This window comes from Protomyctophum parallelum (assembly GCF_964188405.1).
Source record: "Protomyctophum parallelum genome assembly, chromosome: 17".
Lineage (NCBI taxonomy): Eukaryota > Metazoa > Chordata > Actinopteri > Myctophiformes > Myctophidae > Protomyctophum > Protomyctophum parallelum.
This window is the reverse complement of record NC_139719.1, coordinates 39,366,263-39,391,501: the sequence shown is the minus strand read 5'-3', so window position 1 is coordinate 39,391,501 and position 25,239 is coordinate 39,366,263. Positions and strand designations below refer to the sequence as shown.

Here is a 25,239-nt window from a genome sequence, read left to right as displayed (position 1 = left end):
CCCTATAGGCCCTGTATATCCTATTCTTTCGTCTTCACACGATATAGTCGCAAAACACCAACGGTTGTTGATGGTGACCATAAAATAACAGATGTTTCTTGTCCCGCAGCCTTGGATGCATGGCTATAGAGCAGCGAAGTCCTGACGTAACTCGCTCATCCCTTCGATTCCCCTGGTTCTAAAGTCCTGACGTAACTCGCTCATCCCTTCGATTCCCCTGGTTCTAAAGTCCTGACGTAACTCGCTCATCCCTTCGATTCCCCTGGTTCTAAAGTCCTGACGTAACTCGCTCATCCCTTCCATTCCCCTGGTTCGCGGAAGTGATTTCTCTATGGAGAATAACATGGGGTGATCTTATTATCGTCTACTATAAGCGTTGTGGTCAAAAAATAAACAAGCTGTCTCTGCGTTATTGTCAGGGAGGTGTCTCTGTATCGTTTGCAACAGTCAGTCACTCATATACTGTATGATACAGTCTGCTTCTAGCGAAAATGTAACTAATTCAGTAGCAGTAACATTAGCGTTTTCTCTCAGTCAGTTGATTCTTCATATGTATGAATGAATGAAGCGGCCGGGATGACATGTTTATTTTTCAAACACAGTTCTTATATGAGGCGATCTAAAATCCCCCCTATGGGGATTATAATGCAAATAAAAAGTACATGAACCTGTGGATTTGCGCCCTCTACCGATATTGACGTCAGACTTCGGTGCTCTATATTGGAGAAGAAACAAAAGATTTTTTTTCTTTTTTCTTTTTTTCTTTCAGACGTCGAAGTCAGAGTCACTATCCGTTATGGAGAGCAGAGTCTCTGCGCGCTCCTCCGTGCTGCCCCCACCCGGGCTGCCCATCAGCGGGCCCCGGGCCCCCCTGGCCAGGGCCCCCCGCATGCCGTCAGGGCCCAGAGCACCGTGACTGTGGTGGTGGTGGTGGTGGTGGTGCTGCAACCTGCATGGAACGGAGAAATAAAATGGTAAATGGTGCATTTATATAGCGCCTTTATCCAAGGCGCTTTACATATAGATTGTGCATTACATTCACCCATTCATACACCGATTGCGGCGGAAGCCATGCAAGGTAACAACCAGCACATCGGGAGCAATTTGGGGTTCAGTGTCTTGCCCAAGGACACTTCGACATGAGGAGCCGGGATTCGAACCGCTGACCCATGGCGACTGTAGCTCAGGAGGTAGAGCAGGTCGTCCACCTGCTCTACCTCCTGAGCTACAGTCACCCATTAACATCACAATTAACCCATTTGGTGGAAAAGGTTAACCCATTCTGACCTGAGATCAGATTCATACGAGGTTTCCACTGGACACACACTGGGTCTGATTAATCCATTCTGACCTGAGATCAGATTCTAAAAATGTCAGTCGTTCTTCGATTTAAAAAAAAATAGCAGACCTACAAGCTCGTATCGCGCCACTCGGTGGCGCGATATGAGCTTGTAGATCTGCTATTTTTCAATAGCTAAAGCATAACATAACCTACAAGCTCGTATCGCGCCACTCGGTGGCGCGATATGAGCTTGTAGATCTGCTATTTTTCAATAGCTAAAGCATAACATGATGCCAACACCAAAATGGGTGCCCGGTCAGAATGGGTAGGCTATACTCAATTTATTTTATACTTGGACGGGAATACCTTTTGGTGTTTGTTTAAGCATAATGTTATACTTAGTTTAACTATTGAAAAATAGCAGATCTACAAGCTCGTAGCGTGGCACTTGCGCTACGAGCTTGTAGATCTGCTATTTTTGAAGAATCGTGAAAATGTGTTGCAAATCTTTGAATGTATATTCTTTCAGAGCAAACGTTTTTTAACTAATATCTATGCGTCTGCGGGGTGTTCCTGGAACGACGTATTTTCGCCGGCCAAATACATATAATTCTATAGGGGGTTCTTGACATGAAATAGTTTGAGCACCACTGACATGATTTTTAGAAGACATTTTGTAGAATCTGGTCTCTCAGGTCTAAATGGGTTAAAGGTATATTCAGTGATTTTACTCAAAAAACCTTAGGTTTCGTTTTTGGCTGTGGGACCCAGCCTTTCGTCCAATCAGGATAGAGTCTCAAAAACGAAACCTAATGTTTTTTGACCCCCAGGGGTTAACTGGGGACAGGGAGGAACTCCTTATATGGCCAGCACACTCTATAGTAGGGAGGATTATCACAACAAAACAAAAAAATAAGTGATATTTGAATTAAGTGAAATCACTGAATATACCTTTAAGTAAAAGTATCAATACTGCAATGCAGAAACACTATATCTATAAGTCCAGAATTCTAAATGTAGGCTACTTGAGTAAAAGTATACAAAAGTAGGCTATTGACGTATACTTAAAAGTATGCTAAAAGTATTCATTATGCAGAATGTCCCATTTCACAAGTTTTCAAATGTATAAACTCTTTTCGAAATATAGCAGATAAGCTCACAGTCACATCCCCACGCGTTGTGAGCTTGTAGATTGGGCTATTTTCAAATGGCCAAAATGTGTGTGTGTGTGTGTGTGTGTGTGTGTGTGTGTGTGTGTATATATATATATATATATATATATATATTATACATGCTATATATATATATAGGGCTGAAGTGGTTAATGTAAGTAATAATAATCAAAAGTTTTCAAAGAATTGTAGTGGAGTAAAAAGTACAATATTTGCACATGCAGTGGAAGTAAAAGTGAAAATTGGAAATAATCCAGCAGTATAGTAGCCTATATATACACAGCACTTGAGTAAATGTTATAAATTACTTTACACCTGCAATTAGCACCACCGCGCATAGGGCTAATAATGACAGAAGAAATGTCAACAACATTACAACAATATGCAACCGCGCGGACGAACGGGGCTGGTATATAATGGGCGCTCTTTCACGCTTGGCGAGGCGCGCAGTCAGGCATTATTGGAGGCTGGTGGGGCGATTAACATTCCAGCCAAACTGTGACCCTGAAGGAAATGTTTTGGGGGGAGAAGAAAAACAAAAAGATACTTGACTAAGCCTAAGCCCCCAGACTGGGAGAAAAAAGGGGCTTAAAGCTGTCAAGAGGGGGAAATGGTGAGGTCCGTACGGTGCCGTGCGCCTTTTACGCATGCTTGAATGCACTTTTTACGCACAGCGTTTCGTTTGCTTGTCTCAGAAAAGGTGCAGCTAAAAGCCTCCGGAGCACGAGTGAATTGTTTTGTAAACCTCGAAACTGTTTTCAGTGGAAAATACACACGTATATTTTCTCAATATAGCCTAGGCTCATTCTATAGTACAACCACTGGGTCTTAGTTTAGGCTATCCATTTAGTTCCATTTGTACACTAAAGTATATAGCCTAATAGGTTATACTCAGGATTGACTAAATGTATGAATATGAATTACAGGACCACAGTGGAAACAAGCCCATAGGGCATTTTGTGCTATCTCTTTAACAAGCATTAATGCAAAATCAATCCAAACTTTAAAAGCGTCCAGCCGACTATATACAATACACGCTTTATATGCTATACATTCCGTGTTGCGTGGATGTCATATAGTATATGTCGATGACTTTTGATTGATTGATTGATTGATTGATTGATTGATTGATTGATTTATTAACAGTTTGCAGAATTACAGTACATTTCAAGCACAACTCAATACAAAAGCTGTTAACTGTGAGTGGACGACACCATAAAGCAGCATTACACTTGTTTACAATAGGGGCCCAATATATTTTCAATTCATCAAAAACCCACCTGTTTTTGGCGGCCGCCGCTCGGTCCCTCTGTCTCCGGTTCTTGAACCAGTTCCCGACCTGCGTGGGCGTCAGGCCGGTGGCGTGCGCCAGCTCCCGCTTCTTCCCCGGGTTGGGGTAGGGGTCCTGCAGGTACCACTCTCTCAGCAGGCCCCGGGTGCGCTCCTTGAAGCAGTGCGTCTTCTGCTCGCCGTCCCAGATGGTCCTGGGCAGCGGGAACTTCTTCCGCACGCGGTACTTGTCCACGGGGCCGAGCGGCCGCCCGCGCAGCCTCTCCGCCTCGCGGTAGTGCGCCTCCAGCCACATGGCCTGCAGCTTGCCGTGGGAGGCGCGCGCGAAGCGCCGCGTCTCCAGGATGTGGTAGAGCTCGCGGAAGCTGCCCGTGTGGTAGGCGACCACGGCACGGGCGCGCTGCACCGACTCCTGCTCCGAGATGCAGTCCCCGACCGCCGCCCGGGCGCCACCGACGACGTCCCCCCCCGCCTGGCTGGCCTGCACCGCCGCGGGGAGGGACCAGAGGAAGCGGGCCAGCCGCTCCACGTCTCCCGTCTCCTCCAGGGTCTCGCAGACCGACGCCACCTGCGCCGCCGAGAAGCACAGTCCCGGCAGAGCCAGCGTGGCGGTGGGCCGGTGCTGCTGCTGCAGGAGCTGGGGGGACACGGACACCACCACCGGGGGATCCGAGTCCGGGGAGCGGCAGCGGGGCAGCAGTGTGGAGCCATCGGTGATAAAGTGAGGCAGGAGGAGACGGGTGGCGGAGAAAAGCTCCAGAGGCGACCTGAACACCATCTGGATATAGCGATCGATATGGCGAGATAAAAAGAAAAAGAAGAAAAAAAAAAGAAAAAAAAGGGGAAAGAAAGATGCTTGTTCCGCGGGGGGCGCGCACAGTGTGACTAACTGACGGTGGGTGGGGGGCGACATGGGGGTCTGCTCCCTTTAGCTCACCTGGGGATCAGGGTGGGGCGCCGTTTCTGGCCCGCCATTGGCCACCCCCCTGGTACTGATGCGGGGTTGTCATGGCAGCGCTGCCAATCACAAATCAGTTCTAGACGTTAATATCACAGCCTTTCATATTGCTAAAGGCTCCCATCCTTTCTTATTCACCTCTGCTGGTTCCACACTGCACAGTGCACAACAGTGGTGGAAAAAGTACTACATTGTTTTACTTCATAAAAGTATCAATACAGAACTATACTATATAGCCTATACTAAGTAAAAGTCCAGAATTAAAAATGTACTTGAGTAAAAGTACAAAAGTATTCGTATCAAAATATACTTAAAACTCGGTGGAGAATGTCAAGTTTCCAAATGTATAAAAAGCTCACAAGCTAAAGCTCACAATGTGTCGGCGCGAAGCGAAGCATTTTGTAGATCTCCTTTTTTCAAATGGAACGAAATGTATTTATATGACATGGCTGAAGCTGAAGTGGTTTTCTAATAATAACAATCCAAATCAATAAAGTTTAAAAAAATAATTGGAAGTGGAGTAAAAGTACAACATTTGGATCCAAAATGTAGTGAAGTACAGAAGTAAAAGTATTGGGAATTGGAAATACTCAAGTAAAGTACAAATAACTTAGTTACTTTCCACCACCAGTTACGAAGTCAGGTCAAGTCAAGTATTATGTGTTACGAAACAGAATCATCACACATAGCCTAAGGAATAACGGCGGCGCTCTCAGACCTCTTTAACGCTCAGAGTTACAGACCAGACCTTCAGAATAAAGTAGAAGAGCGCACACTGCATCCTCCGATCTGGGTGCTGAGCCAACCAAACTCAGTGGCGTGCACAGACATTTAGAGGGGCAGGTGCTCAAGTGAAAAAAAGGGCACCGCGGGAACCCATTTTGGTGCTTTAGCTATTGAAAAATAGCAGATCTACAAGCTCATAGCGCGCCACCGAGTGGCGCGCTACGAGCTTGTAGGTCTGCTATTTTTCTTTAATCGAAGAACCACTGACATAGAAACATAGCTTTAGATTGTGGGGGCCTAAATAATATAGTAGAAGCGTTTTTTTATCAAGATTTGATCAATGTCACCATGTTCCACACTACAAATTAAGATTTTTTATTTTATTTTTTATTTTTTTAACAGCAAAATTGCCAAAAGGGCAGGGGGTGCTCTAGCACTGACCAAACTGTTAAACTAACATTTATTTCATACAGTCTTCCTGCTTTCTTTGTCGCACCTCCAACGGCGCCATGGAGGACTATGCATGGCAGGGGCGTCCTGCTCTTCCCTGAGCCAAGCCTATAAGCCTGACCGCATACCAGATATCATGAAGAAAAGCAAAGACTCGCAACTGGCTTTTGTAATGCTCCAAGTATTTATTCACAATCACAGCAGGCAGGACATATACTACGTTTCGACCGGTATTGGTCTTTTTCAAGTATATTCATATACTTGAAAAATAGTTAAAAAAGAAGAAAAAATAAGTTTAGGGATAAGGGGTTTAGCGGTGACAGAAATGGAGCCCTATATGAGCCCCAGAGCCCCAGAGCTTTGTAGGAACAAATAATACAGTAGTAGGACTACATGACAATTCCACTGATGGTACTGTACTGTACTGTACTGTACTGTACTGTACTGTACTGTTAATGATGATGATGATGATAATGGAATCAACACACTGTGAGGCTTTTTATAGAACTTCTTTGTTCTCCCCACGAGTCACAAGCATGCCCAATCTTTCTTTAAGCATTATGTTACACTTTAGCTATTGAAAAATAGCAGATCTACAAGCTCTTAGCGTGGCACAGAGTGCCGCACTATGAGCTTGTAGGTCTGCTATTTTAGAAACAATCGTGAAAATATAGTGCAAATCTTTGAATATATATAATCTTTCAGAGCGAACGTTTTTATAGCTCAAATCTTTTGGAGGTCCCTGGAACAACATCGGCCAATTACATTATAATTTTTGGGGTCATTGTCCTTGACATGAAATATTGAGCACCATAGAAACATAATAGGTATTTCAGAAAACCTTTAAAAAAAAAAGTTGACGGTTAAATTGCAGAACAAATGGGCCAGAACAGAGAAGGGCCGGTGCCATCGGTGCTGTTAAGCTGCTTGCTTTGCTCTGCTGATGTTGATAACTAAATGCACCCGTTGGGTGATTAGAAACCCCACTGCAACCCGGCTGGAGCGTATGTTTCTCTAACTCTAATCACTTTCCTATTCTCTAATATCCATAATTTCATGCGGTAAGCCGTTGCTCCATTCTATTACATGGGATTATAATCAGGCCTATCCAGCCTACTAAACATTAGTCTAATAGAATAGCATATTCCATCATCAACATTAACATATTCTGGTCACCTCTAAAGCCATATGCTCGGATTATTCTGGACCACATAGGCTATACATGGCACACTTTGTGTGCTTGTGTGAGTGAGTGTGTGTCTCACTCGGATCGCACTGCGACACAGATTCATGGCGTTATAGATGTGAGACCCGCCACAGGCGTGGGTCAAGCTCCAGTCCAGTAGTCTAGCTAGTGACTGACATTATAGTGAAATTAACCACTTTTAAACCTGGCATCCCTATTTTGGGGGGGAAAACAGTTGAAAAAGAGTCACAACGCGTCATGGCACGATACGCTTTTCTTGTACTTTTTGAAATAGTGCTTACGTTTTTAGACCGCTCCTCATTTTGCCGAGACCCTGAAAGCCTCCTTTTATTTGACCCCACATTGGCTACGTTTACATGGACAGTTAAATCCCCTTTTCATTCAGAATAAAAGATAAATCCTATTAAAAGTTGTCATGTAAAAAACACCTACAAAAACTTAAATCGGAATGAAAATGGCCAATCTGATTTAAACTTAGATCTGATGTAACTGACCGGTTTATTCCATTTTTAAATCCTATTGAAACAATTGTGGACTCGTGTAAACTCTCATTCGGATTTAAGTTCATTCTGGTCTTTCTGTGCATGCTTGTTTCCATGTAATTGGTATTATTACGCTCTTTTTTGCGATTAATTATAAGAAACTAGACATGTTTAATTTCACATCTCTGAGAGCAACCTCTCATAGGCTACAGGATACATACATGAAATATATGTAATATGGCATAAAAGTGTTTTGTTTATTATTATTATTTTGTTTTACCTGAAATGTAGTTTGAAATGTAGTTACTAGAGTAGAAGTAAAAGTATTGGAAATTGGAAATACTCAAGTAAAGTAGAAATACCTCAAATTAAATGTACTTATTTACTTTCCAACACTGGACGTAAACATATCCGCCCCGCCCCCTATCCAATCAGAAGCCTTCCCAGCCCCAAACCTGATGTGGAATGAAATAATGGGATTTAAAAGTATTGTCCAATGACCATTTCCCATGTAAACACGCAGCAGAAAACTTACTTCTGAATTAACTAATTCTGAAGTTTTCATTCTGAATGAAGAAGCCCTCATGTAACCGCAGCCTACAAGCAGGGCATTCATTTCACTAACTCGTCAAGGTAACAACATGCACAGCGGCTTCCATGGCTCTGCTGGCCTGCCTGTCTTCACCAGCGTCTCTTTCTGAACCCCATGAATAATAACACCAGTGAATGTGTGAGTGCCCACTTGAGCTGCATGCCGTTCGCTCTATACTGCCAGGCTGGGCTGAACTCTATATACGTGTGACTCATCTGTCGTCATTTTAGATATGAATATGAAACACTTTAACAATTATTTAATACTGTGACTATTCAAAAATAGCATATATACAAGGCTTGTATATATGTATAGACCTGCTATTTCTTTAAAATCATGAAGAATATAGGCCTATATATATATATCTTTTTTTTAAGTGAACATTTTTAACTAAATCTTTGCTTCTGGGCAGCGACGTCATCTTTGTATAACGTTATAGCGAGTGCTCAGCAGAAACTTCAGTGGGTGCACCGTGCATATGCTGCATATTATTACGGCTTAGTATTTTGCCAGCGGGTGCGTCAGCTCCTGCGCACCCGCGGAGTTGACGCCGTTGCTTCTGGGGGTCCCGTCCCACTCCCTGTAACACACTCCCTCAGAAAAGTGTTAAGGCAGTTCCAGACCAAACAGTCTTGTTGTTCAGACTTCTTCAGACTCGTCAAAGATTTGTTAAAACTGCCAAAGATCGCAAACAGGATGTAGAAGACATTTGTGGGTAAAAGACAGTAGTGCTCTCTATAAGGACAGACGCACAAAACATGAAATATCTCGCTCTCCCTCCTGTGTGTGTGTGTGTGTGTGTGTGTGTGTGTGTGTGTGTGTGTGTGTGTGTGTGTGTGTGTGTGTGTGTGTGTGTGTGTGTGTGTGTGTGTGTGTGTGTGTGTGTGTGTGTGTGTGTGTGCGTGTGCTTGCGTGTGTGCACGTGCGTATCCTCACAACATCGCTCCTTGTTGGAACGACAATTAAGTGACACGTCCACATCTCTCCCTTTCACGTCCACATCTCTCCCTTTCACCTTCCCTTTTCTGCGGCTGAACAATTAGAGGAGAGGAGAAAGCAGAGAAAAGGAGGCCGAGAATGGATGGGTGACACACTCAAACACACACACACACACACACACACACACACACACACACACACACACACACACACACACAGCACTTAGATACAGACATGCTCAGAATGGCCACCGGTTGGGAGGAGGAGGAGGAGGTTGTGAAGTGAGTTGTTGAGCCCCTTCCCCACCGCTGTGTGTCCCCCCCTCGTGTCCCCCATGTAAACAATAACCCCTGTCTCTAATTAACCTCTCCAACCGACCTCCACAACTTAACACTGACCTCTTAAGCCCTGAAATGTTAACCCCCCCCCCCCCCCCCCCTCCCCTCCCCATCCTCATCTCTCTAGGAAGACCATACCACAAAAAAAAAAGAAAAGCCCAACACTCATCTGCACAACAGAAACGCAATCCTCCGATTCCTCGTTAAGCCCCTAATCACTTCCTGAGGGGGTGGGGGGGGACCTTGTTGTGCTTTTGTGTCCCGATGCAAAAGCGTCTTAAGATGAATTTATAGTCCGTTGCACGGCGGTGTCGCTTAACGCTCCAACCTGACAGAGGTCATCAATACACGGACAAACATGTGTCTGTGGTATAAGGACTTGTCCTGGTTCTGTGTGGCAAATGCTTGTTTTTCTGTTTTACACAGCATTATAATGTTCTCATTTTGATCAGAAGACCCAATTACTGAATGTCACATCTTTAGGATTTCTTCAGAATATGTGTGACTGTCCATTTAATACCACACTATGCATGGCACATTGAGTCCACTATAGTACTAGTGGCTATCGAACGTTTTATTTGCAAAGACATCCCTTAACTTGGAGAGTCCATTTGTATACACTCTGAGAGTTACAGACCTGTGACGGTCATTCAGGGCTATCTCTTGTGTTTCTGTTCTGGTCATATTATTGTCTGCTCATTGTGTATATTGTCTACGGCAAAAATAAATATTGTGACAAAGATGTCCACAAGCCAACAGCTGCCACCTGATAATCTGTTATTTTCGGCAAGCGACGCTGTTGGTTGTGCTATAGGGATTATTAATTGACAATGGTGAACAAAAAAAAAGAGAGAGAGAGAGAGAGAGGTACATGGGGAGTGAGATGTGAGGAACAGGGCCGTAGAAACGGGGAACACAATGTCCCTTGCCCCACAGTTCTTTTTGACATGCCCATGGACATGAAAGTGGACAAAGCAGACAACCAAACAGACTAACAAAATAACACAAAGAAAAAGGTTCTGTTACTGCCCTGCCTCCCTCACCACCGGGGCGTGTGTCTGTTCATATTATGTTTGATATCACAATTAAACAATTCAACACTTATTTCAACCACATTTTTAACCCTCAATCTTTGAAACACGTGAATGTAAAAATAGCCTGTACATTTTTGAAAAAATGATTTGGAAGGCCTCTCTCTCTCTCCCATCCTAAAGTGGTTATAGGAATACCCACCCGTCCCCTTCTGTTTCTTTAACAGCTCAAACCTTATACCCATCTAATTACCTGTCCTAACATCAACACCACCACAAGTACACACACACACACACACACACACACACACACACACACACACACACACACACACACACACACACACACACACACACACACACACACACACACACACACACTGTGGACAATTCAGGAAATCTGTACATTGTACGCGGCGGACAGATGGATGTGGCATTGTATTACAGTGTGTGTGTGTGTGTGTGTGTGTGTGTGTGTGTGTGTGTGTGTGTGGTCACCGAGGGTCTGTCTCTCGCCCCGACCCCTCTCTCTCTCTCTCTCTCGTAGAGGGACAGGTAGTCGGGGGAACGCGGTACCGGAGCAACTAATCCAAGACACTGATTGGACAGTGAAACCCGATACTGCTGCTTAATCCTGCCGTGTTATTGGTGGGTTGTCAGACCACCTGCATGATACCGCCTGGGAAGTGTTTGGGAAACAACAACAAAGATTCTATAGTTTAGTTTAGTTTATTTGCACATTATGTACATAATAACAACAATATGGTAAAATAAAATAAATACAGAAAGCAAATATTTCAATAAGAAACAATATTAGTTACATACATGATGTGCTGGAAGCAGTGGCGTGCACAGATAGACACTAGGGGGTGCTAGAGCACCCCCTGCCCTTTTGGCAATTTTGCTCTTAAAAAAAGAAAAAAAAGGTTATTTATTTATTTTTTCCTTAATTTGTAGTGTGTGGACCATGCGGTGACATTGATCAAATCTTGATAAAAAAAAACGCTTCTACTATATTATTTAGACCCCCACAATCTAAAGCTATGTTTCTATATATGTCAGTGGTTCTTCGATAAATAAATAAAATAGCAGACCTACAAGCTCGTAGCGCGCCACTCGGTGGCGTGCTATGAGCTTGTAGATCTGCTATTTTTCAATAGCTAAAGCACCAAAATGCGCTGCACAAGGTGCCCTTTTTTTACTTGAGCACCTGCCCCTCTAAATGTCTGTGCACGCCACTGACTGGAAGTGCCAAAAAAACCCAAAGGGGCTTATCGAGTGGCCTTCCTATAGAAGCTACCAGTTGAGCAAATGCCTTCTGAATCCTGACAGTTTTCTGAAAAACCCCATGTTTCTGTGTCAGTCGTTCTCAAACATTTTCATGTCAAGGACCCCCGAAAATATATGTAGGACTAATTGGCCGCCGACCCCCATCTGAAAATATGTTGCATGTTGTCCTATAGGGAGCTTGTAGATCTGCTATTTTCAATTTGCCGAAGTATGCATAGGGCTGAAGAAGTGGTTAATGTAGGGATTTTTATAATAATACAAATATGAAGTATACAGTAGTACGTTTCAAATAAAGTTAAAAGTGCAATATTTATTATTTGCCTCTAGGATGTAGTGCGGTAGAAGTAAACAGTTACAGTACTTGAGGACCTGAAATACAGAGATAAGAAATTATGTCTCAAGTGATAGGAGAAGGAAAGGAACTCGCACACAATCACATTCCACCATACAGTATGACTGTACGCGTGTCCATTTCTGCACAGAAATGTCCATTAGCAACTGTAGACGAGTAGAGAGAAGTGGCACTAGAGACAGCCATGTTAAAGGAGACCTTATTAACCCATTCTGACCTGAGATCAGATTCATACGAGGTTTCCACTGGACAACACACTGGTCTGATGAACCCATTCTGACCTGAGATCAGATTCTAAAAATGTCAGTCGTCGTTCGATTTTTCAAAAATAGCAGACCTACAAGCTCGTATCGCGCCACTCGGTGGCGCGATATGAGCTTGTAGATCTGCTATTTTTCAATAGATAAAGCATAACATGATGCTAACACCAAAATGGGTGCCCGTCAGAATGGGTTGAAGGAGACCTTATTAAATCACACACTGGTAACAGACACACAACAGACACACTGGTAACAGACACACAACACAGGCATAAACAAGGCTTTCACTTGAAACAATCAATACAACTGCTAGTGACTTGTCAGGCAGTGAAATTCTTCAAGTTTCCCCTATTTTCCCCTTAAATAAGCCCTCAATGGGGGTTGGGTTTTTGTGCTAATTCGCTTATTTCCATCAAAATAAGTAGTAAAGTGTGCCGCTTGGGACACTATTTACATTATGAAGAGAGGATATAATATACAAAATAAATTGATTTTTGAGCGATGGAAATAAGCGAATTAGAACAACACCCCCAAATATGCCCCATTCAATTCAGTGCAATTCAATTCAAATCATTGAGGGCTTATGGTATAGGGGAAATAGCCAATAATGCGCTTTTGCACAAAATAACACCTGGATCTCTTACAAAATGGTTTGATGGACGTTTCAGTTCTATTGTTGTGTTCCTTTTGTCTTTCCTTGGTGGTGGTGGTGGTGTTTATTAACTGTGCAACAGATAAGAGGATTGTTTATGTTAATTATCTAAAAAGGGAATATAGGCTACTGTATGAATTTCATGGATAAAAAAGGGGGTCAACAACAACAACAACAACAACACAAAAACAACGTTTTTAATAGTAGGGTCGGGACAATTAAACTAATAATGCTGCTTAATTGGTGGCCCAGCTGGTCCATGTGCAGCATTATGACCTCATGGTTCTTCTAGCACAGCGTGAGTCTATGATGTCCAGGCAGTGTTCACATCATTATCCAGTTGTTGTGTCAGTGTCACACACATAGCCCTGTTCTGTTCTGGTTCTGTTCTGGTTCTGTTCTGGTTCTGTTGTGTTCTGGTTCTGTTCTGTTCTGTTGTGTTCTGGTTCTGTTCTGTTCTGTTGTGTCAGTGTCACACATAGCCCTGTTCTGTTCTGGTTCTGTTCTGTTCTGTTGTGTCAGTGTCACACATAGCCCTGTTCTGTTCTGTTCTGTTCTGTTGTGTCAGTGTCACACATAGCCCTGTTCTGTTCTGTTCTGTTGTGTCAGTGTCACACATAGCCCTGTTCTGTTCTGGTTCTGTTCTGTTGTGTCAGTGTCACACACAGCCCTGTTCTGTTCTGGTTCTGTTCTGTTCTGTTGTGTCAGTGTCACACATAGCCCTGTTCTGTTCTGGTTCTGTTCTGTTCTGTTGTGTCAGTGTCACACATAGCCCTGTTCTGTTCTGGTTCTGTTCTGTTCTGTTGTGTCAGTGTCACACATAGCCCTGTTCTGTTCTGGTTCTGTTCTGTTCTGTTGTGTCAGTGTCACACATAGCCCTGTTCTGTTCTGGTTCTGTTCTGTTCTGTTGTGTCAGTGTCACACATAGCCCTGTTCTGTTCTGTTCTGGTTCTGTTCTGTTCTGTTGTGTCAGTGTCACACATAGCCCTGTTCTGTTCTGGTTCTGTTCTGTTCTGTTGTGTCAGTGTCACACATAGCCCTGTTCTGTTCTGGTTCTGTTCTGTTGTGTCAGTGTCACACACAGCCCTGTTGTGTTCTGGTTCTGTTCTGTTCTGTTGTGTCAGTGTCACACATAGCCCTGTTCTGTTCTGGTTCTGTTCTGTTCTGTTGTGTCAGTGTCACACATAGCCCTGTTCTGTTCTGGTTCTGTTCTGTTCTGTTGTGTCAGTGTCACACATAGCCCTGTTCTGTTCTGGTTCTGTTCTGTTGTGTCAGTGTCAGTGTCACACATAGCCCTGTTCTGTTCTGGTTCTGTTCTGTTCTGTTGTGTCAGTGTCACACATAGCCCTGTTCTGTTCTGGTTCTGTTCTGTTGTGTCAGTGTCACACATAGCCCTGTTCTGGTTCTGTTCTGTTGTGTCAGTGTCACACATAGCCCTGTTCTGTTCTGGTTCTGTTCTGTTGTGTCAGTGTCACACACAGCCCTGTTCTGTTCTGGTTCTGTTCTGTTCTGTTGTGTCAGTGTCACACATAGCCCTGTTCTGTTCTGGTTCTGTTCTGTTCTGTTGTGTCAGTGTCACACATAGCCCTGTTCTGTTCTGTTCTGGTTCTGTTCTGTTCTGTTGTGTCAGTGTCACACATAGCCCTGTTCTGTTCTGGTTCTGTTCTGTTGTGTCAGTGTCACACATAGCCCTGTTCTGGTTCTGTTCTGTTGTGTCAGTGTCACACATAGCCCTGTTCTGGTTCTGTTCTGTTCTGTTGTGTCAGTGTCACACATAGCCCTGTTCTGTTCTGGTTCTGTTCTGTTCTGTTGTGTCAGTGTCACACATAGCCCTGTTCTGGTTCTGTTCTGTTCTGTTGTGTCAGTGTCACACATAGCCCTGTTCTGGTTCTGGTTCTGTTCTGTTGTGTCAGTGTCACACATAGCCCTGTTCTGGTTCTGTTCTGTTGTGTCAGTGTCACACATAGCCCTGTTCTGGTTCTGTTCTGTTCTGTTGTGTCAGTGTCACACATAGCCCTGTTCTGTTCTGGTTCTGTTCTGTTCTGTTGTGTCAGTGTCACACATAGCCCTGTTCTGTTCTGGGCATGTTATGCTTTATCTATTGAAGAATAGCAGATCTACAAGCTCATATCGCGCCACCGAGTGGCGCGATACGAGCTTGTAGGTCTGCTATTTTTGAAAAATCGAAGAGCGACTGACATTTTTAGAATCTGATCTCAGGTCAGAATGGGTTCATCAGACCAGTGTGTGTCCGGCGGAAACCTCGTATGAATCTGATCTCAGGTCAGAATGGGTTAAATAAACACCACCCGGTGACAAACTAATACAAACAGCTGGAACACCTCTTTAACACACGCACACAGTGCACGTTGTCCTGTGGCGATACTGCTGCTCTCGGTATAGCAACTAATGGGGGATAGAAATGATGGAATAACACACATTTATGCTTTGGCAGCAGACTGGGGGTCTGAAATGTAACAGGAGTCAGACTGAAGCCTCCGCATGCTTTGCTTTCTGCATCATCGGGGCGGACGTCTCCTCTCCGTATCTGTCCTATAGAGCTACACACAGGCCCGTCATCTGCACACTGACCGAGGCGGCATGGACGCTTGACCCATTCTGACCTGAGATCAGATTCATACGAGGTTTCCGCCGGACACACACTGGTCTGATGAACCCATTCTGACCTGAGATCAGATTCTAAAAATGTCTATTACATCCTGACAGTTTCATTATTAAGACACTTCCTCCTTGTTCACGAACAGGTTTTGAACTAGTGCTGCCAGAATTGGACAAAAATGACGTTCGAATATTCCTTTTAAAACACCACATGGATTCGAACGAATTTCGAATGATTTCGAATGTATATATGATTTTAATATGAATATGATGTGAATATTGCAGAATAATATTATGCTGTAAAAAGGTTCTCTTTCTTTATCTATATGGTCCGGTCCTGTCTGGGCCGTTTGGTGCTGAGAAATGCACTCTCTTGAGCCTTGCGAGATCAAATGAATGATTCATAATTGTCTTAAAGGTATATTCAGTGATTTCACTCCAAAAAACCCTTAGGTTTAGTTTTTGGCTGGGACCTAAGCCTTTCATCCAATCAGGATAGAGAGCCAAAAACGAAACCTAAGGTTTTTTGACCCCCAGGGGTTAACTGGGGACAGGGAGGAACTCCTTATATGGCCAGCACACTCTATAGTAGAGAGGATTATCACAACAAAACAAAAAAATAAGTGATATTTGAATTAAGTGAAATCACTGAATATACCTTTAATAGCCGAATTTGTTAGTTTACGTGGCACAGAGTCTCGCCAGAACTCACACAGCAGAACTCACACGGAGAGGTATAGAGATGGAGAAATGTCAGACAGAGGTAGAGAGAGATGGAGAGATGTCAGACAGAGGTAGAGAGATGGAGAGATGTCAGACAGAGGTAGAGAGATGGAGAGATGTCAGACAGAGATAGAGAGAGATGGAGAGATGTCAGACAGAGGTAGAGAGATGGAGAGATGTCAGACAGAGGTAGAGAGAGATGGAGAGATGTCAGACAGAGATATAGAGAGATGGAGAGATGTCAGACAGAGGTAGAGAGATGGAGAGATGTCAGACAGAGGTAGAGAGATGGAGAGATGTCAGACAGAGGTAGAGAGATGGAGAGATGTCAGACAGAGGTAGAGAGATGGAGAGATGTCAGACAGAGGTAGAGAGAGATGGAGAGATGTCAGACAGAGGTAGAGAGAGATGGAGAGATGTCAGACAGAGGTAGAAAGAGATGGAGAGATGTCAGACAGAGGTAGAGAGAGATGGAGAGATGTCAGACAGAGGTAGAGAGAGATGGAGAGATGTCAGACAGAGGTAGAGAGATGGAGAGATGTCAGACAGAGGTAGAGAGATGGAGAGATGTCAGACAGAGGTATAGAGATGGAGAGATGTCAGACAGAGGTAGAGAGATGGAGAGATGTCAGACAGAGGTAGAGAGAGATGGAGAGATGTCAGACAGAGGTAGAGAGATGGAGAGATGTCAGACAGAGGTAGAGAGAGATGGAGAGATGTCAGACAGAGGTATAGAGATGGAGAGATGTCAGACAGAGGTAGAGAGATGGAGAGATGTCAGACAGAGGTAGAGAGAGATGGAGAGATGTCAGACAGAGGTAGAGAGATGGAGAGATGTCAGACAGAGGTATAGAGATGGAGAGATGTCAGACAGAGATAGAGAGAGATGGAGAGATGTCAGACAGAGGTAGAGAGAGATGGAGAGATGTCAGACAGAGGTAGAGAGAGATGGAGAGATGTCAGACAGAGGTAGAGAGATGGAGAGATGTCAGACAGAGGTAGAGAGAGATGGAGAGATGTCAGACAGAGGTAGAGAGAGATGGAGAGATGTCAGACAGAGATATAGAGAGATGGAGAGATGTCAGACAGAGGTAGAGAGATGGAGAGATGTCAGACAGAGATATAGAGAGATGGAGAGATGTCAGACAGAGGTAGAGAGATGGAGAGATGTCAGACAGAGGTAGAGAGATGGAGAGATGTCAGACAGAGGTAGAGAGAGATGGAGAGATGTCAGACAGAGGTAGAGAGATGGAGAGATGTCAGACAGAGGTAGAGAGATGGAGAGATGTCAGACAGAGGTATAGAGATGGAGAGATGTCAGACAGAGGTAGAGAGATGGAGAGATGTCAGACAGAGGTAGAGAGAGATGGAGAGATGTCAGACAGAGGTAGAGAGATGGAGAGATGTCAGACAGAGATAGAGAGATGGAGAGATGTCAGACAGAGGTAGAGAGATGGAGAGATGTCAGACAGAGGTATAGAGATGGAGAGATGTCAGACAGAGGTAGAGAGAGATGGAGAGATGTCAGACAGAGGTAGAGAGAGATGGAGAGATGTCAGACAGAGGTAGAGAGATGGAGAGATGTCAGACAGAGGTAGAGAGATGGAGAGATGTCAGACAGAGGTAGAGAGATGGAGAGATGTCAGACAGAGGTAGAGAGATGGAGAGATGTCAGACAGAGGTAGAGAGATGGAGAGATGTCAGACAGAGGTAGAGAGATGGAGAGATGTCAGACAGAGGTAGAAAGAGATGGAGAGATGTCAGACAGAGGTAGAGAGATGGAGAGATGTCAGACAGAGGTACAGAGAGATGGAGAGATGTCAGACAGAGGTAGAGAGAGATGGAGAGATGTCAGACAGAGATAGAGAGAGATGGAGAGATGTCAGACAGAGATAGAGAGAGATGGAGAGATGTCAGACAGAGATAGAGAGAGATGGAGAGATGTCAGACAGAGGTAGAAAGAGATGGAGAGATGTCAGACAGAGGTAGAGAGAGATGGAGAGATGTCAGACAGAGGTAGAGAGAGATGGAGAGATGTCAGACAGAGGTAGAGAGATGGAGAGATGTCAGACAGAGATATAGAGAGATGTCAGACAGAGGTAGAGAGAGATGGAGAGATGTCAGACAGAGGTAGAGAGATGGAGAGATGTCAGACAGAGGTAGAGAGAGATGGAGAGATGTCAGACAGAGGTAGAGAGAGATGGAGAGATGTCAGACAGAGAGGTGTAGAGAGATGGAGATGGATGAGGGAAACAAAGGTTGGAAGCCCTGGGTTATATTTAGTTTGCGCGGTCGGGGGGGTGTCTATCGAAACACTGTCGAAAATCGCTGATCTAAAAAGCTCACAACGTGCCGTGCACGGCCCATTGTGAGCCCTGTGTGGATGTAGTATTTGTGGTGCGTGACAGACAGTGTCCGGGCCTGAGGGCTAGGAAAGAGAGAGTACGTGTGGCTGGCTGTTCAGAGAACATGAACAGAAAACTAGGACAGATGATAATGATGGACGGTAGGACAGAGTAGACAACGATGAACGATTGGGGTGGAAGAAGAGGTTGGATGGATGTGCTAAATGTGGGGAGCCTGGGGGGGGGGGGGTCAGGAAGGTCAGGGCGGAGGTTGTGGTGGGGTGTCCTGTCTGGTGTGGGTTGGGGGTAATCCGGCCTAATCCGCTGCGTGTTAACCTATCTGAGCAGCGAGAGCTGCTGGATTATCCCCCCTAACAATGGCCTCCCAGCTCATCTGCTAAATTACTCCACTCAAAATCATATGCTGCCACACACACTATGCTAAGGGACACATCATGCACACACACACACAGTCACTAACACACAGGAGGACAGCAGGCATCACACACACACACACACACACACACACACACCCACGCAGTTCGAGGCCATCAGCATATTGTATTTCATCCGCGGACCTCTTACCTAGAATAATTGAGTGACGTGCAGAGAACCTTGTGTGAAATGTACAAGACCCCCATTCCATTTCATTCCATAAGCACACAATACGACTGTAAACGTCTCACCTCCGCCACCCCCAGCACCTCACACATATACATGGCTGCGTGCCGGGCGGCTGCCCAAGGTTGTAGCCGTCTCAGTAAAGAATCCTTCGCTCTGAAAAGACAAGAGTGGGTGGAAGCATGGGAGACGAAGACTCGAAGGGAAAAAAAGGGAAAGACGAGAGACAGATGTGGAAGTGAGAGAGAGAGAGAGATAGAGAGACATTCAACGAAGACGGCACAACAAGCTCTTAGCTTCCTATACCTCTGACCTCTGACCTCTGTGCTTGTATAGGAGCTGACCCATGCCGCGTCTTGCCGACTGACATCCAACTACAGATACAAGAACATCTTTGTCCAGAACCCCGAGGGTGTGCTGATAACAACAACAACAACACATTCTACCGACACCGACGGTAAATATACTTTCTCTGCATGTATACCTTCTCTCACAAAAGTTCCTACTTCCTACAGTGTCAGAGGACATCCTTTTGAAAGGATGATATTGTCGTCATGGAGAAAGGTCTAGCCACTGCCAGCGTGCTCGGTTGGTCCTCTGCGTTCAGTCACTCTACTGTATACCGACAAAAGGCTTGTTGGTTGTTGTCACAGACGAGAGGTGAAAGTGGCGTTTGAAGACAGACAAGTCGTTTGCACACACACACACACACACACACACACACAGGGAATACGGTTACAAAATCTTCAACTTCAAAAACAACATGTTCAACTTCAGCTTGTATAGACGGCATATTTACTGTGAAGAGATTTGGTGTAAAAAGAAAAATCACACTTGTTTGAAGCGAGGTGCGCAGCGAGGGCGGGCAGTGGCCCATTTATATCATCCCGATGATGTCTTACGTTGTCATTTACTACCTAAACAAACATTGAAGTCCATAAAAAATTTTTTACATCATATAACTACCCTAAACAAACATGTAAGTCTAACGGGTTTGAGTTTAAATCTGTTGCCAATACATCTGTAACAGTGCGTGCGAGTTTGGGAAGTGGGACAGGAGAGTGAAGAGATGAAGAGAGGAGAGACAGACACACCGAATATAAAGAAGAATCGACTGGGGGATTTCTTCTTTAACTTCTTCAGTCCACCTGCGTCTGGTTTTGCCGAGTTAAACGGTGACAGCAAACACATTTTGTACGTGAGGACGACACCAACAATTAGGGGGTGGTGATGATGTGTGTGTGTGTGTGTGTGTGTGTGGTTGGGGGGGGGGGGGGGGGGGGTATTTGGATCATCAAATTAAATGAGACTTTTACCCCCCGCAGACATTGGGAGCAATATATATATTCCTGGGTTCGCTCTGCACCCACATCACGCTCTGCAATCCCATAATCCCACTCTCAGATTGAGAACACCTTTAAGATACCATGTTATTGTGATAAGAGATTATGATCAAATTATGATAAGAGTGGCAGATTAGACAGGGTGCGGGGAGGGGAGGGGGGGGGGGGGGGGGGCGAGTGACCTTCGGCCCATAATTACATTCACCACCACAAGCCCACATGCAGGGGCGGGCGGATGCAGAGGTGTAATTAAAAGAAAAAAATAAATGACCATAGCCCCATTTCTAAAATAGATCTACAAGCTCTCAAAGCAATTGCCAAGCGTCACACTGGGAGCTTGTAGATCAACTATTTTCACTGTTATTTTTGGGGGGCGAAAAGAGAAAATGTTTGAAAATGTTCGCCTAGAATAATGACGTTCCCAAAATAGGGATGCCACGTTTGAAAGTGGTAAATACATGAATAATGGTTGCATACAATAAAAGGCGTATCTCAATTGTAACACGTGTCACATCGCATGACGTAGATGCGATGAAATCAGGTGAATCTCCTAAAACAACTCGGGGGACAAATGATGCATGAAATAACTGCACTTAAATGTGAACACAAGGGGGTGGCAATTTGCCAGATATCCCATGATGACGGCCCTGGGCGGATATAGGCAGGCCTGGCGTCCTGCTCAGATGGGCAGTCCAGAGTCTATATCAGGGTCTTTGACGATGGAGAGGGCCATTATATTTACATACTCACTCCAGAGGGTAAATGGTAAATGGTGCATTTATATAGCGCCTTTATCCAAGGCGCTTTACAGAGATTGTGCATTACATTCACCCATTCATACACCGATGGCAGCGGAAACCATGCAAGGCACCAACTAGCACATCGGGAGCAATTAGGGGTTCAGTGTCTTGCTCAAGGACACTTCGACAGTAACTCTGGGGGAGACCGGGTTCGAACTGACAACCTTACGGTTACCATCCAGGGGGGCCACATTGCATGCCTGTCGTGGCAAAAATAGCCGATCAAAACGTTCAAAGTTCAAAATGTGTAGCTCGAACTTGTAGATCGAAAGTAATTTTAACTAAATACAAATATATTGGTCATAAAAAAGATTTGTAATACTACTCAGCAAGCTACTAATTTTGCATGTTTGGAATTGTAACAGCTGAAATCAATAACATATCAGTATTCCTTAATTAATCTGAGGGCCACGTTAAGTGAAGGTGGGGGCCGCATGTGGCCCGCCAGTTGACCATGTACTGTAAGCACTGTATATAGTCACGTTTTAGAATGACTTGCGGGCAGTGTTAATTTAGTTGACTATAAGACTAAACAATTTCAGATGACTAGTCTAAATAGTACTAAAAACTAAATGTGCGTGTTCTAAAGACTATAAGACTTAAATCAGAATTTGCTGTCAACATTAATGAACACTGCTTGCGAGAGACATACCCTGCAATTGCATACATGTTTGGGGGCTTAAGAAGCTTGTGTTTAAACAGGGCCACAGTGTAGAGACGGAGGCAGATCATTAACACCCATGGATGGACAGGTTGTCCACTGCCTTGCACGGTAACCATTAAAACAAATAGCAGATAAACATGTATACCAATACGTTTGTATACTTTTACTCAAGCTCATTTTGAATTCCCGGACTATTACTTGTAACAGGCAGAGAGTGTTAGAGAGACAGGGGTCTGAAATCCCGTGAGAGAAGAACTTTTGGATGAAAATGGCGAAAATAGCAGATCTACAAGCTCTCAATGCGTCGCGCTGCGACACATTGAGAGCTTGTAGGTCAGCTATTTTCGAGGCTCAACCCTTGCACTCTTTAGCTACTGGAGATGTGGTTTACGAACGACATGGATTTCGAAAAAACAAATGAGTTCAACGCTGACCTGTAACGTCATTTCTAAAATTGCAGTATTGACATTCTTACTGTATATTATGACATCCATCCATGCATCGACGGCAGAAGGAAGTGAAAGACGCTGGGGACCACTGGTCCTTGGCAGGTATTTTATTTTCATATATAGACGCTTTCTGTAATCAAATGTGAGTGCAATCAAACAACAGCAAATACAAACATTACCAATGCAGTCTGAGAACCAGGGAAACACGAAGTCAAAACAGGGGGTTCTGCGGCAGAGAGGGAAATAAGGGGTGTAAGGGTGTGTGGGGGGGGGGACCAGGTGAGCAGGTGAGAGAGGCACAGGTCCATATACCACTATACCAGCACAGGGTGTGTGTGTGTGTGTGTGTTCAACCTGGCGTCAACCCTTCATCCCCATTTGGCCAAACCTTTCCCACACGATCAGCTATACTAGTTTCGCTGCTTTTCGAAATAGGGCTGAGGTGGTTTAAGAGGGGAGGGGGGGGGGGGGGGGGGATTCATTCGCTCTCACACTTTTAACTGTGGTAAGCAGCCAATAATAATAATGATAAAAAAAAGAACCCCCCCCCCCCCCTCTTTTAACGAGACATCAAGTCACATACTGTACCAGGTCCCATCGGGGATGGTGAGAGAGAGAAACACAAACAAATCTCGTGATGAATCAGCCCCCCCACACACACGGCACTCCTGCCCCCTCTACCCCCCCCCCCCCCCCCCCCACACACACCCTGCGTTTGTCCTCTCTTCATCACAACATCATCATCGCCATCGTCCGTCCGCAAGCCGGAAAAAAAACTGAATCAAAGAAAGAAAGAAAGAAAGAAAGAAAAGGCAAAAAGATTTGAATCAGATTATTATTTATCTTTTTGTCATAAAAAAAAAAAAAAAAAAAGACCATCAGGAGCCAATCAGAGTCCCAGAAGAGAGAGAGAGAGAGAGTCTCCTTGCGGTGTTGGTGGTGGTGGTCGGGGGGGGTCTGTTTAGTCTCAACCAATCGGCTGTTAGAATTCAGTCCGTGTGGCGCTGAAGCCAGAAGAGACAGGCTTTTCTGAGGGCGTTCTCTAGAGGGTCCCCCAAGTGGAGCCTCACGGGCCTGTAACTCAGAGAGTGTCTTAGTACAAACGGAACCAAATGGACCCGGCCGGCTTCTGTAGGTACACTCTCCGAGTTAAGGGTCCCACAGGGGGGCGGGGGGGGGGGGGGGGGGGGCTGGGGGGGCAGAGGGGGGGGGGGGGGGGGTGTATGCTGAAGTCCTTGCGGTTCACCCCCCCCTAGAGTGTGGCAAATCACAACCGTGCACAGGCGCCAGGGGTTTTGGTGTCTGGAACTCTGTGTGTGTGTGTGTGTGTGTTTGTGTGTGTGTGTGTGTGTGTGTTTGTGTGCGCGCGTGTATGTGTGTTGTATGTAATGTGGGTGGGGGGGTTATTGGGGGGGGGGGGGAGGGGGGTTGTCAGGCAGGCGTCAAAGGGAAATCAGAGAGCGCAAAAAAGAGTCCACGAGCATAAAGAATAAGACAACGAGTCTCTGTTGTCCAAAACCTTCTGTCGGCTTCTGTCTCTTCCATCACTCACTCAAGCACGCACACACACACGCGCACGTACACGTACACGTACACACGTACACACACACACACACACACACACACACACACACACAGACGCTTAAACACTCATACAACGCACGCAGTTAGGTCCTCATGTCCTTGTGAGAGAGTCAGGTGATTCGGCGTCGACAACATCCAAATAAAAACAAAAAACTATGAAAATAATAATGAAAGAAAAAACAGCTCATTCTCCATTGGTAAAAATCAATCATCTCTACCGTTATAGCAACGACTATAAGCTGCAAGTTCGTTCAAAATCTCGACGTATTATTCCCCCTCCCCTCCCTCCCCCCCCCCCCCCCCCCCGTCCGCCCCCTCCCCCCCTTAAAAAAAAAAGACAGTTCCTCCACGTTTTAAAGCCGCGCGTGTATGTATGTGTACTCGTCGTCATCAACATTATCATCCCGCCGTCGCACACACACACGCTCACAAACACACACGCACGCGCACACACACACACACACACACACACACACACACAAAGCATGTCCCCTCTCTCTCTCTCTCTCTCTCTCTCTATCAGTGGTGGTGTTGGTGGGAGGAGGAGGAGGAGGAGCCATGGCCCAAAAAAAATGGAGACGCTCCTCCCATCTTGCGTGGCTGCACCAATCACGGGAGGAGACGAGGGGTGGGGGGTGTGGTGGGGGGTTTTGAGGGACCGGGGGGTCGTTGCCGTGGCTACCAGGGGTCCTCCAGGTCGCCGGCGTTCTGAGGAGGGGGGAGGGGGAGAAGAGGGAGGGAGGCGTACAAAGTGAAAGAGGAAGAGAGAGAGAGAGAGAGATTTGTTGTTAGGGTTGCTAATCGTTATGACATTAGAGAGACATTGAGAGAGAGAGAGAGAGAGAGAGAGAGAGAGAGAGAGAGAGAGGACACCAACAAAGGCAAAGTTGGGACAGTAAGATGGGGAGAGAGAGAGAGAGAGAGAAAGGGGACCCAAAATGAAGACGAAGATGTTTTCCAAACATAGTTATAAAGTGCTTTAAGACAAACAGCAAACATCAGTAAAAAAAAGAAAAAGAACAAAGAAATAACAAGATCCAATCCAAAACAAGTTAACCGATCAGGGGGTG

The 25,239-nt window shown here is 45.1% G+C and overlaps 2 protein-coding genes across 2 annotated transcripts in view; both read right to left on the bottom strand.

Annotated features, from left to right (window-relative positions):
- Nucleotides 1–765: 765 nt before the first annotated feature.
- LOC310874753 (homeobox protein SIX3-like) lies at nucleotides 766–4,522 on the bottom strand (the record flags this gene model as incomplete). The annotated part of the gene is made up of 2 exons (XM_083787617.1): nucleotides 766–949; nucleotides 3,735–4,522. 2 exons carry the CDS (start codon nucleotides 4,520–4,522, stop codon nucleotides 766–768), a joined length of 972 nt encoding a protein of 323 aa, XP_083643743.1.
- A 19,996-nt stretch (nucleotides 4,523–24,518) lies between these two features.
- ppm1bb (protein phosphatase, Mg2+/Mn2+ dependent, 1Bb) overlaps nucleotides 24,519–25,239 on the bottom strand; it is a 36,074-nt gene continuing 35,353 nt past the window's right edge. The window contains exon 6 of the mRNA XM_083787947.1: nucleotides 24,519–24,877. Coding sequence (XP_083644073.1) covers nucleotides 24,848–24,877 — 30 coding nt within the window. The 3' untranslated portion in view covers nucleotides 24,519–24,847. The remainder of the gene's footprint in view (nucleotides 24,878–25,239) is intronic.